The sequence below is a fragment of the Dendrobium catenatum genome, unplaced genomic scaffold (assembly GCF_001605985.2).
Source record: "Dendrobium catenatum unplaced genomic scaffold, ASM160598v2 fragScaff_scaffold_1483, whole genome shotgun sequence".
Taxonomy (NCBI): Eukaryota; Viridiplantae; Streptophyta; class Magnoliopsida; order Asparagales; family Orchidaceae; genus Dendrobium; species Dendrobium catenatum.
The window spans coordinates 2,233,660-2,247,958 of NW_021319945.1; the positions used below are offsets into that span (position 1 = coordinate 2,233,660).

Genomic DNA, 14,299 nt, shown 5'->3' on the forward strand with positions numbered 1-14,299 from the left:
TTCAATTGTTGAAGAATTTGGATTCAATTTAATTTTGAAGAGTATGTCACCTTTTTTTGTGAAATATTCACGGGCAACAGCTGGAGAAAGAGTAGTTGATACATATCGATCAAAATTAGGGGTTGACATTGTGCAAGCTCTTTTATGTGGATCCAACTGGGTTCGTTGCCACTATGGCCTGAAGGGAAGGGTTAAGGTAATAATTCTTATTCATGAGGTAGAACACATTTGTTTGGTATCCCAAACAACTTATATATGAACATTCAATTATCTTTGCTATTGTATGTCACGACCCAACCCGACCGGGACGGATCCCGCTCGCATCGGACCGCGACGGAACTATTGAAAATCCAGGATCTAGTTTTGGAATTTGCTTCAGACTTTCTTCCAAATATTAAATAGACAGAAAAACACAGAGCTACTATAAACATTCAAATACATAACAATTCATCTATCTTTTCTTTTATCAAAATAATCATATACAGATACAGTGCATAACTACAGACAGAAAGAACAGAACAAAATATAACAGAAAAGTCATGACTGCACAAAAATCAAAAGTATAAAGTACCTAATCTCAGATCAGACACAGGATTGCTAATCCAAGACTTCATTCCCTTTCCCAGAACCTGAAAATCACGCAGAAAATAAGGATGAGCTAACAGCTCAGCAAAACATCACTCACCAATCAAAATAATCAGAAACTCACATCAGAAAACATATCAGAAAAGTCTCCGTACAGAATTCGAACAATCGTACAGAAATCATATAACAGACAGAACAGATAACAGATCAATCAGAAATCATACACCAGATACAGAAAACTGGAGTCATATCCAAATCCGAGTTCAGAACAGAGATCACAAAGCTTCAAATCACAGATCAGATAGGATCGTATGGAATAAATCAGAATCGTACATAAATAAATTAGAAATAATCACATTACAGTTTTACATAACAGATAATTTCAGAACAGAACTTCCTTCCAGATGTAAGAACTTTCCCTCTTCCCCTTATGGCTCCCTTTTGTGCTTATAGCACCAGAACTTTCCCTTATAGCTCCCTTTTGTGCTTATAGCACCAGAACAGAACAGATATACAGAATTTCATATTTCAGAACTTCCCCTTATGTCTCCCTTCCCGGACCCAGACAACGGAATCACATAGGATTCTGAACCCTTATAACTCCCTTCTGATAGCATACAATTAATCAATTCATTCAATGTACAATTCAGGACAAAAGCAGAATTCGTACGAAAAACCAGCGGCATAACGGCAGTATACGGAATTTACACAAAATTCACAGATTCAGAAATTTACCAAATTATCACAAAATATTCACAACAACATTATAAGACTTCCATTGTACTGACAAAACATTTTTCAACATCCTGATAATTTGCAAATCAATTAAAACGCCACAGAATTCAAAATATCCGGTAAAAATCTTCCAGAAAATATCCAAAACGTGCATAATTATCAGCTCAGAAACACACCAAAAGTTACGATGTAAAACCTTTGTCGGAAGAAAATAATACCAGAAATTCGCTAACGGAAACGAAATTCGGAACAGAAAGTACGTCAAAAATCTCGTTTCTGAAAATTGAGAAAGGCGGAATGTGTCTTACCTCGAGTCGGTCAACTTTCCCAACTACGGCGACGGACGAAAACAGATTGAAGTCGCCCAAAAATCCACTTTTCTTCTTTTCCCTTCGTTTTTCTCTCTCCTGGGCTTTCTCTCTCTTCAAAATCGGCACTATTCAGATATTTATTAAGCAGGATCGTCCCGGACGATGTCCCGATCGTCCCGGGACGATCTTCTCTGGATCAAATCGTCCAGACGAAAATTAAATTCCAAATTTTCGCCCCTGGATGAAACTCTCTATCTCGGTTCGTACCGACGGTTCGTCCCGACCCTTCCAGGTTCGTACAGACGAACCATACAGATTTCTTCAGTTCGTACTGACGGTTCGTCCTGACTGTTCCAGGTTCGTACAGACGAAAATGACAGATTTCTTCACAATTTTCTTCAGTTCGTCCGGGACTAAGGCAATTCGTACGGGACTAACAGCACTAAAAAAAATAGCTTTTTGAAGGGTTTTACATTGTAGGAGAAAGAAGAAGATGAAGATGTGGAGATTGTCTTACCAATTACATGAGAAAATTTGAGGTCAGAAATATATTCAACTTTGTGTTCCATTACCTTCTACACTATACTAGTACAACACTTATTTCTTGAATTTGAGCTGTTTCACCAATAGGCATATACTCATTGCATAATGAAGCTCATTCTGCTTTCTTACAAGTTGTACAGTTCTCTTTGCTTGCAAGTTCATTTGCTCTTCAGATAAATCTACTAATAAATTCAGATATCACTCACTGACAAAATTAAATTCAGTAATTTCAATTAAAATAAATCTTAAAATTTTTCTCTTCTTATATTCTGATGCAAAATTTTATCTCTTATACATTGAATTTAACAGATCTGATTATATCTGAAATTTTCTCTGAAGCAGCATTACCACAACGATAGACATACCTATTCTGATATAATTTTTTTTCATACAACCTCAACTCCCATTTATCATGTCTATATTTAAACAAAGAAAATTGCATCAGAGAAAATAAGAAAAAAAAAAAGAACAAATTACTAGTTTTTTAACGATATATATATGAATTCTTTTGGAATAGTGCTATACTCATTGCAAAATGAAGCTCATAGGTTGTACAGCTCTCTTTGCAGCTAAGCTTTGTACAGCTTATTCGGCTTTCTTACTCATTACACGTGCTTATTATTTCTTGCTTGTAAGCTTTTCCTGATAATAAGATCTATAAAGTTGCATATGATAATTAAGTTAAGCTTTTCTTTTTCAAACATTAGCAGTAGCTGGGAATCTATGTTTGGGAGCTCATGCAGTTCACAATTACTTGCTTGGTCATTCCGTAGTTTTTTTATGCTATCCATCAAAAACATATGGTGGATAATTTTGCTTGTTAGGTTTGAGCGGTAAGAATGCTTATGAATTTTGTCTGTAGAAATATGTGATTCCTTCCGTTTTACCTTTTGTAAGATAATATTTTTCTTTTTACCCCATTTCTAAAATAATTATTATTTTGCTTTTATCTTAATTTTACAAGTTTTTATCATATTAATTGGTACTAGAGAGTAGAGATGGAAGAAATTTAAGAATATGGAACAACCAAATATCAGACATACAAGGAATATATAGTTATATCTTCTATTCAGTTTTTACTTGTGCTCTATTCTGAAACTTCTTAATGAGTTGTATGATTCCAATTGCTTTTTTTGTAATGATGATATGAAATGCAATTTGGTCAAATTTTTATATTATTGAAAGTTCTATTTCTATGTTATTCAAGTTTTTATAGTACTTAATCATATAAAAATTGCAGTTGATAAGTTGATATTGATCAAATTTTTAAATAATTTTTTTTTAAAAAAAGATGATTGCTCATAATATATAGATTCTTCTACAACTTAAATTTTTTTAAAGAAATTAATAGTTAAAGTTCTAGACATTTTATAATTAGTTAAGTTTTTTTTTTATTGTTGAAAACAAATTTTAATTAAGTGTTAGACGAAAAAAATTCCAAAAAAAGAGAAAATTTTGGTTTAAAATTAAAGACTCATGCCAATTAAAAGAGTTGAGTTCGAGCTTTTTAAACGAGCTCGAGCTTTTCAAACGAGCTCGAGCTTTCGAGTCGAGCTCGAGCTTGATATTTTTTAAACGAGTCGATCTCGAGCCTACTAATCAAGCTCGAGCTCATTAAGGATTAAACGAGCCAGGCTTGATAAGGCAAATACTCAACTCGACTCGACTCGTTTACACCCCTATGTGTGGGTCTGTTATCGGGCAGAAGTTGCGCGCACAAGCGCATGAGAGGCATAGACCGGCCAAAGTTGTAAGTGCGAATAGGGTGGCACGATTGTGCGTGAGCTAGTCGCAGGTAGTAGTATGCGTGGGTAAATGCACTCAGGGTGCAGACAGTCGCATAGGGCCAAAGAGAGGACACGGGCTGCAGGATCGAAGTCGGGCGAAAGCGAACATGTTTAGGCGGTGCACGATGAGCGAGTGCATGTGCTAGGCGCAGGACACAGGAACTCGGAGTGTGTAGGCCGAAGTGTGTGCGAGACGCGGTGCGACAGGGGGAGCGACGGCCTGTCGTAGGAGCTAGGGGTGTCAATTTCGGGTCACAAGTCGCATTCCGGTATTTGGTTCAACCCGAACTCGACCCATTTTGAAAAAGGGTCAGTTTTTTGGACCCGAACCCGACCCGCTTCGGGTCCGGATCAGCTCGACGTGACCCGAATGACCCTAGACCGACTAAAAATTCTAGTTTTCTGGTCAAAAAATGAGCCAATATCCTTTTTTTTTTGTCAAAGACGGATCAATCTCGGATTTCCAGGTCAAAACGGGTTTTCGGTTCAAAACATGTCAATTTCAGATTACTGGATAAACTCGAACCTGACCTGATTTTTGAACGGGTTGATTTGCTTAACCCGAACTCAACCCGTTTTAGGTCCGGGTTGACCCTAACCTGAAATTTTTGGATCGAGTTTGAGCCGGGTTTTCGGGTCGTATCAAATATAGACACCCCGAGTAGAAGTAGGGTTCGGCCAAGGCTAGCATGGGGGTGAAAAGTCGGGTCAAGGGTCGGAGCGCGATTTCGCACGGGAGAAGCTACCTAGGTCGAAGTAGCCTGGTGGAGCAGTAGTCATGGTTTGATTCCACAATTGAGAAATCGAAGCAGATTCCACATAGGCAAGAGAAAGGTGAGGTTCTGCTTAAGTGTTCGGGTCAAACACAAACAACAAGGATATTTTCTTGTTATTTCTGGTAAGATCTTGTGAGCAAAAGTAGATTGGTGACGTTGGGGTGCAGATCGAGTTCTTGTTTCTTGATCATGTCGATGCAAATGTTTGATATCGACAAGTTCAATGGGGGGAATGATTTCAGCTTATGGCAGATAAAGATAAAGTCTTTACAGGTCCATCAAGGCCTTGCCAATGCCATTTCTGAGGAGAATATTGTTGCAGTTACTGACAAGGTCAGAGCTAGAGAAATGCAATTGAAGGCATACAGTACCATTCTCCTTTCTCTTGGTGACGAAGTGTTGAGAGAGGTTGTTGAAGAAGACTCGGCATTAGAGGTATGGCGGAAGCTTGAATCAATTTATATGAAAAGATCTCTTACTAATCAACAATTTTGGAAGAAACAATTATACACACTCCAAATGGAAGAAGCAAAGGAGCTTAGAAAACATTTGGATGATTTTACTAAGCAGATTCTTGACCTCAAGAATGTCGATGTGGTAATAGACGAAGAAGATCAAGGAATTATACTCCTCAGCTCTTTACCAAAAACACATGAGCACATTGTTAACACTATGTTGTATGGGAAGCAAACATTGACAATGACAGAGGAAAAATATGTCTTGATGTCAAAAGGATGTTCAAAGAAAATATGAACATAAAGAAAATAATACTGATAGTATTCTAATTGCAAGAGGAATATCAAAATTCAAAAGGAACAAATCCAACAAGAAATGCTTCTATTGCCAGAAAGAGGGGCACTTTAAAGATAAATTGTCGTAATTTGTTGAAACTGCAAGGAGCCAGGCTCAAAGCAAATGCCAGCTTAGCAGTGGCGGCAAATTTGGGAGAATGTTGGATTGAATCAAATGTTTTGTAAAATATGGACCAAAGTGAAATTCGTTAGATATTGGTTCGGATTTTTGTTAATTGTTTCATTATACTTTATTCTGTTTGTTGTATAACTTGTATTGTCTTTGGTGTGCTGCTTTGTGTGGCCATTGTTGCCCATAAGAAATAGGGTGTAATAGAGAGCAAGCCAATCAATAAAGAAATCTGTTCGGTTTGCTCTCTCCCACTCTTCCCTCTCCTCCCTCTTTTCCAAGAAGCTCAATGAGGTTCGTCTTCCTTGAAAAAATCCCAACATAAATAGATTCAGTAAAATAGCAAATTTTGTTCATGCAATAAGATTTTAGATGCACTCAATATTGCTCATACCTTCTTTAGAGAAATTGTGAGACTAAATGAATTACCACATAGCTTAATATAATATAACTACTTCTGACAGGAGTTATGGAAGTGCATTCAAACCGAACTTTCATTGTGTTCAGCTTATCAACATCTAACGGATGGACACATTGAGACCACTAATTGAGCATTTAAGCAATAAAATTAGCTACCTTATAGTAGATCATCAAAAACTATGGTATGAAGTTTTGAACGACCTAAATTTGCTTACAATTCTATGGTTAATCAATCTATAGCGCAAAGTTCTTTCAGCTTTATCAATAATAATACATTGCCCAAACATATCGTGGATATAACTAGGGGTATCAACAAATAGCCCAACCCGCCAACCTAACCTGAAAAATCTAGGTTTGGGTTGACCCGTTTAATAAACACATTGGGTTTAGGTCGTGCATTCTTACTTTTATTAAACATATCGGATTCGAGTTGATCGTCCAACCCGATTTTGACCAAAAAATAATCCATTGAGTATTTTTTGTTAAATTAATTTTTTTATTAGTATAATCTTCTTTTTTATCAATTAACCTAAAATTGATGATTAATATGCTAATTAAATACATTTTTTAATTAAAATGAATTATCGGATCAAGTTTAGGTTGCTAGGGGGCTCGGATTCAATTTTTTGACCCATTTATTAAATGGGTGGGGTTCGAGTAAACCAAATTCGGGCTGGTCAACTTTGGGTTGGACCTGAACCTAACCGGTTGACCTGTTTTAACACCCCTAGATATAGCAGCCATTCCTGAACTCTGAAGTAAACATGTTTAACTAATGGCTACATATTTTAGTATTATGCTTTGAGATGTAACAAACAAATTAATAAGCACAACTTTATCGTATAAGAAACAAGTTAATTAAGGTAATCGGCATAAAGTATTTTATTATGGGTGACTTAGCTATAATGCACCTTCTCAAGAAGTGCCTCCCTATCGACACTTAACCTCAAAAACTTGGACCTTTCTCTGTCGAAGGACACATAAATGGCAATGCTTAGATCGTTTCTCTCCATTCATATTTGAACATCAACCACATTCAATATTGTGGATGTATATAGCAACCAACCACTAGATGGCAGTTCCATACAACTCACCAAATTTCATCAAGCAATTTTAGAGAAGAAGACAAAATGAAGCAGCTCACCAAACTTCCACTCAGTTTCCTCCTCATTTACTATGTTAACTATATGTGTGTGTATATGATGTTTGATATTTTCCCACAAAAAGAACTATTATTGAATAGAAAAGAGATTTCCATGACTTCTATGCTTTCTTCTACTTGTTTTTCCACTTCTACACTAAATTGACTCGAGAACTAAGGTTAAGTCATGGATGTGTTGACATCGAATTTCCAATAATTTGTAATGGAAATACGAGGGAGCTTAGAACTTCAAGCATGAGAAAAAACTCACTCCGAAACCACATCAGTGAACTTTGCAACCATATGAGCAAACTATGAAACCATTGCAATGGATTGGGCTCTATAGCATCCCTGACAACATAATTCATTGGCTCGTCCGAATCTTCATGAAACCAATGAAGTTGGGAATCCTCGACAGTGGACCAACCACTCCAGTTAATATTCAAAAGTTAAACAACTATTTCTAGATCATCCCGCGATGGTGTCCTCTACAAAAATGTGTGCTCAGTGATTTCAAGATAAAAATCGATATAACCATATTTGATGGCCATTTATATATAGAAGATCACCTAGATTTGGAACAATTTGGGGAGAAAGTTCTTGATATTTTACAACAAAAATAATTATTGTTGAAGAGAGGGGATTTATTGAAATTCCCCATTTTCTTTTGTTGTCTATCTTCTATGTCAATTTAATTCTAAACAGTTCCATGTACAGAGATGTGTTTTATCTTGAAGTTTGATCTAGTCATATGAAACCATAACAAAATGCCAATCACTAAATCAGCCATACAACAACAAAATAACATGGAATATTAAACTTCTATTTCTAACGATATTAAAATCATGAATGATCCAAACCTTGTTATTTATCATTCCACGTTCCATTATTATCTTTTTTTTTTTTTGGGACATTTAGGCCAATTAAGTCAAACTCACACACACAACGCATACACATAGACTCGAACCTTGGACCTCTTAGTTGGAAGCCTAAGCTCTCAACCAATAGACCAAGGAGAGTAGTGTCATTATTATCCTCAGTCGGAAGGAATAAGATGGCAAAGAAAGCCATCAGCGATCAGAAAAACTACCAATTAATACGCCACCATAAAGCAAAGTTTCCACTAGGAAATAAAAATCTCGACCAATGCCCCTACTACCCTAGTTGTGAAGACGATAACGTAAACCATAATCACAATAGCTAGCCTTCAAATTTCATTTTTACCAAACCTTAGTACAACCAAAGAATAGAGAAATTATTAGGTGCGGAGTCCGGACGTAGAGACACGTCCGGACATCCACTTAAAATATGACAGTGGAGTGCGTTTTAGTTACATTTTTTTTTGTGCGCTTTGACTGCTCTTTTTATTGTGCTTTGATTGTGCTTTACGCTTTAACAGTGCTTTGGCTGCATTTTTTGGTACATTTGGCTTAAAGTTTTGCGGACACATTAAATATATAAAGTAAAAAAATAAATCCAATTGAATATCCACGTGTCAATATTTTATTGGAGTCCGAATATATCTCTACGTCTGGACTTTGCACCTAATAATTTCTCGAAAGAACTAGAGGAGAGGAGAGGAGAGGGAGGGAGGGCAATAGAATAAGATAATTAACTATTTATTTCAATTCGCCCACTATCTGCCTAGAATAAAATAAGCAGCAGTATCCTCGTTGGAGACTACAAAATATTTAAAAAAGGAAATATTTTTTATCCTATAATCTGCCCCAACGCCTCAATACAAAATAGAAAGAAATTTTTTGATCCTATAATATATTGCAGAAACTCCATAGCCTCATTAAATGATGTGGGGAGAATCACCAAAGAAGCATGATGAAGAAAACTACAAGAACTAAACAGCTCAAACACCAAAAAAAAAAACAGTGACAATACTGTTTTAATTCCAAAAATACTAATTCATATTACTTCCCGCTTAGAACTCCTATATTTATAAGCTAGCAAGAAACTTAGAGAAATCAAGAACATTCTAGAATACTATAACCAACTTGTAACAAACCAATAATATATGCCTAAGGAACAATTTTACTAATGATGCTCTGCATCATTCTCCTCTGGCACGAAGAAAGACGAGGCACGGGGTGGAGTCCATGCGAACGGGATTTGGTCGCAGGCCTGGGACAGATCTCAAAATCGCCATTTATCTTGTATTTGAGCAAACAACCTGAGGGAGCAAATAGCCAATTTCCATCATAGCCTATCACATGCTTGGTAGAGTCTGGGATCACCCCTGCTCCCGCTAGCTCCGCTAGAAGCCACAACATCAACATCAACTGATGGAGGCAAAACGTTGCGATGCAGATGAAGATTAATGAGCACTGGTGTCGCGCACGGAGGCGGATGCTGGATCTTGGATGCTCGAGTGGTATCGTGCAGACGAGGACGATCGAGTGAATCGGCACCGAAAGTGTTGTTCGCGGAACTCTTGGATGAGGTTTGGTTCGGACAGGTTTTGGATGATGAAGAGATGGTGGAGTACTAAAATGAGTGCGAGATGATTCTTGCTCATCTCATAAGTCTCATGAGAATGGAGCTGCACCATCTTCTCATCCTCCGAATAACATATAATATTTTCAAGAGCCCTTCTCCTTCCATTAGCCTTCAATTCAACAATTCTCCTGTGCAAAACTAGCTTGGTGCCAGAAGAGGATGACTCATCATTGCTCTTATCCTCATCACAAGCGGGTTGAATCAAATGCAACTGCAGGTCAATAGTGGCGGGAACAAGATGAGGGTAACTAAGGAGGATCTCAAAGAGAAACTGCCCAACCGGAGACTCCAGCTGCAAAGGGGCAATAGAAGTTGATTCGTCAGCTGACGACTCCGATTTAAGTGCAGATGACGATGCCCTGATGTGGAAGCTTTGTCAACCTATCATCCAAGTGGACTGCCTCCCCAATACAGAAAAGGAATGCGAACCTGTGAGCCATGCGGGGGAGAAGATAGCCATCTTATCGATCAAAATGGAATTGGCAGAGCAGTTGAATAACAGAGTTTGGAATTCATGGAGCAATTTCGGATTTCTGCACTTGCTAAAAGTAGATGAGCAAAGTGAGGCAATGATCACGGGCGAATGAGTGAAATGATGACGCGGGCCGTGTGGAGGAGCGCATGTTGAAGTGATGTAGGAACATCTTTAGTTATATTGTCCTTAGGATTACTTTATCTTAGTTTGTTACCACTAGTTTCTAGAATACTCCTTTTACCCTATAAATATACAAGCTATTGTAAGAGAGGGATCATTGAATGATATATACACCTTTTGAAGCTTGAAAAGCTTTCTTCTTCTTCTTCCCTGGATTGGGAGTTTTCAAATCCTTCTTGCAGGTATCGACTTCCGCCGATCCACTACATCATGAAGTGTGGGGCAGGAAGATGGGGCGGAGCGGAGCTAGGCTCGGCATTGCGGAATGCGAAGCCGAGGGCGGGAGCTGATCTGAATCGTGAGAAATGTTTGATTGTCGTCGATACAGATCCAATCGCGGTTTCCGGTTGGAGGTCGAATCGCCGGTATGATTGCCGGCTGATGGAGATTGGTGCGTGTAGATGGAGCATGCTCGGGTGCTGGACTGCGGGTTCGGGTTGCGTGCTAGAGTGGAGACCGAAGGTGGCTTGCTGGAGCGAAGGGAAGCTGTTGGCGGTTCGGATTGCGGGATCTGGTCACACGCAGGAGTGAAGTGTGGCTGGTCATGCTCGGGAGCGAAGGCGGAGCCTGATTTGCGCAAGACTGGCATGGATGCCTGCTGTCGCGAGTGCCGTGGATGCCGTCGCGGCTGTTCGCGCGGATTGAAAAACCAATGACACGAGCTCCGATCGACGGTATAGGTCGATCGCGAGGGGTTGATTGCGGATGGATGTGTACGTTCGCAGGTATGGCTGCCGGCTGGTGGAGGCTTCGAACGTCGTCGACATCCTAGCTTCATACATGGCCTTCCCCAAGCATCCAAAACCCCGATCGACGTCAAGGGTTGATTTATCTGCAGTCCAGGGCCCTGATCAACGTCAAGGGTCATACCTGGCTCTGATACCATCTGATGTGGGGAGAATCACCAAAGAAGCATGATGAAGAAAACTACAAGAGCTAAACAGCTCAAACACCCAAAAAAAACAGTGAAAATACTGTTTTAATTCCAAAAATACTAATTCATATTACTTCCCTCTTAGAACTCCTATATTTATAAGCTAGCAAGAAACCTAGAGAAATCAAGAATATTTTAGAATACTATAACCAACTTGTAACAAACCAATAATATATGCCTAAGGACAATTTTACTAATGATGCAGTAAACATCACTTACGTTTCCTCGTCCCCAGTGTGGTTAGCTTGAAGCATAATATTTTCTTTTCTTTTTTATTTAAGTGAAGAATCAAAAACGTACCCTAGTACCCAGGTTGAAGAAAGCTATCAACAAATCTAGCTATCGTATTTTTTATTTAAGGTAAACATCACTTACGTTTCCTCGTCACCTAGTACCCAGGTTGAAGAAAGCTATCAACAAATCTAGCATCAGATTAGTTTTTCCAAGGAAACAGATTCGTAAACAGAAAAATACACCCGAATCCTGACCAAACTTTGCCCCAAACTAGATTAATACAATTTCACAGTCAAAACAAAATCAATCAACTAAAAAAAAGCAACTAACCAGTACTTGACGACCTTGCATCGTGCGCAACGGCTGGTGGTGGGGTTATGACAAACGGCACAATTCGACATCACAGCTCCGCCTACGATAACAACCGAGGCTGGCGGGTTCGACGCTGAGGCGAATACAGCTGCCTCCATCTCGGCCCTCTCCGCCTCGGCCGCTGCGAACCTCACAAGGCGTATGATCTCCGTCAGCTTTGCATCCGCGAGCCTCAATTTCCAACGAACCACCAGCGCGATTGCCGGAAACAAGACGAAGCACAACAAGAGCACCGCACCACCCAAACCACGATCCCACCAGTAGGACATCTATTCTCCGTCCGTCGCCACTGCACCGCCTTTGCCACCAAAAACCCCGCCGAAGACCTCATAGATTCCGCTCCGGCTAAAGTGCATCCACGTCTACCGCGGAATCCCTCCCGCGTGCTTGTTCCCAATCTAACGGCTCCCGTAAATCCAACAGCTGCACAATTTGAGACGTTTTAAGCAATAAAAAAAAATTGTTCCAAATAAAATTTTAGATTTTATATGAGAAAAACTTTATACGAGACAACATTTTTATCACTTCTTAAAATAATTTTTTTATACAAAAATTAAATTTTTTATAATAACTAATTACTTTAAGAAACAATAAAAAAATCATCTCAAATGAAGCCTTAATGCCTTATTGCTAATAGCCAAGGAGATGATAAATTATTTTATGTGCAGAGTTCGGAGGTAGCTCTCTATGGCCGCCCGATGGCTCTGGATCAAACTCGAAAAAATTATATTATTTAACATTTGTTTTCCAAATTTATTGTGCGGACCGGCGACCTGGCCTGGTCTAAAAGAGAAAATTGAACATAAATGTGATAATGTCTAGCGTTTAGGATATTGACCAACTATTTACACCACCTGAGACAGAACTTCTCTTTAGAATAAAGGTGATAAAGAAAAGTGAGAAAGATGTTATGAAAATGGAAACCGGTTTGGAGTAAGTCGAATTCTACAAGGAAATGGAAGGCGTTACGCAAAACATCCAGAAAGACTTACCGCAACGAACTACGAGATAAGTCGGGAATATTATTGGTATATTCAAAACTCCAAAAAGGTTTTACTATTTTTCATTTGAAAATGTAGAGTTTTTAATGGCTTATGGTGTATCATTCAAATCTTTTTTACTCATCTGAATTTAGATTGCTCTGCACATGCTTAGATGTAAGTTTGGATTATGTGTGCAAGTCCAGATAAAAAACATAATTTGATATGTATTATTGTTGGGTATTACGGTTTCTATGTCCCGTTGTTGTGTACCGTTGTATTTTTTGTGTATTGTCATGTGATAAAAAAAATAATTTGGTGAAAAATAATGTACACCCGGAGAACCATCGAGTCAGGTGAAGTTCTCAAACATACCAGAATGTTTCACATATAAATATATTCTCGGTCCATCAAATGCCCAATTGATAGCAGAATATATAAGAATTATGATGGGAAGCGCATATGCTATGTACCGTTGTTGTGTACTGCTATGTATCATTGTGTACTATTTATTTTCTATTCGCATAATCAACTTAATAGAATATCTCACCTTTATGTTTTGTTCCATTTTCTATAAGTACCGTTGTGTAGTGTTTTTGTTTATTTTCTACACTTATGCATACAATTACACATAAATTATCTCTATAGAAATTATGTCTACAAAGAATATGTATAAAATTACAGTTACAAATCAAGATTATCAAATACAAATGAAGAATATATATATACAAATATTTAACATTTATTTTCCAAATTTATTGTGCGGACCGGCGACCTGGCCTGGTCTAAAAGAGAAAATTGAACATAAATTTGATAATGTCTAGCGTTTAGGATATTGACCAACTATTTACGCCACCTGAGACAAAACTTCTCTTTAGAATAAAGGTGAGAAAGAAAAGTGAGAAAGATGATATGAAAATGGAAACCGGTTTGGAGGAAGTCTAATTCTACAAGGAGATGGAAGGCATTACACAAAACATCCAGAAAGACTTACCGCAATGAATTACGAGATAAGTGGGGAATATTATTGGTATACTCAAAACTCCAAAGAGGTTTTATTATTTTTCATTTGAAAAATGTAGAGTTTTTAATGGCTTATGGTGTATCATTCAAATCTTTTTTACTCATCTGAATTTATATTGCTCTGCACATGCTTAGATGTAAGTTTGGATTATGTGCAAGTTCAGATAAAAAACATAATTTGATATGTATTATTATTGGGTATTACTGTTTCTATGTCCCGTTGTTGTGTACCGTTGTATTTTTTGTGTATTGCCATGTGATAAAAAAAATAATTTAGTAAAAAATAATGTACACCCGGAGAACCATCGAGTCAGGTGAAGTTCTCAAACATACCAGAATGTTTCACATATAAATATATTCTCGCTCAATCACAA

General features: G+C 38.0%; 1 protein-coding gene across 1 annotated transcript; it reads right to left on the reverse strand.

The window, feature by feature from the left end:
• Positions 1-571: 571 nt before the first annotated feature.
• LOC110115440 (ubiquitin carboxyl-terminal hydrolase 16-like) lies at positions 572-12,338 on the reverse strand. Its single transcript, XM_020848665.2, has 2 exons — positions 11,881-12,338; positions 572-629 (listed from the first exon to the last, which is right to left on the reverse strand). Exons 1-2 carry the CDS (start codon positions 12,189-12,191, stop codon positions 611-613), a joined length of 330 nt encoding a protein of 109 aa, XP_020704324.1. The 5' UTR covers positions 12,192-12,338; the 3' UTR covers positions 572-610.
• Positions 12,339-14,299: the final 1,961 nt, after the last annotated feature.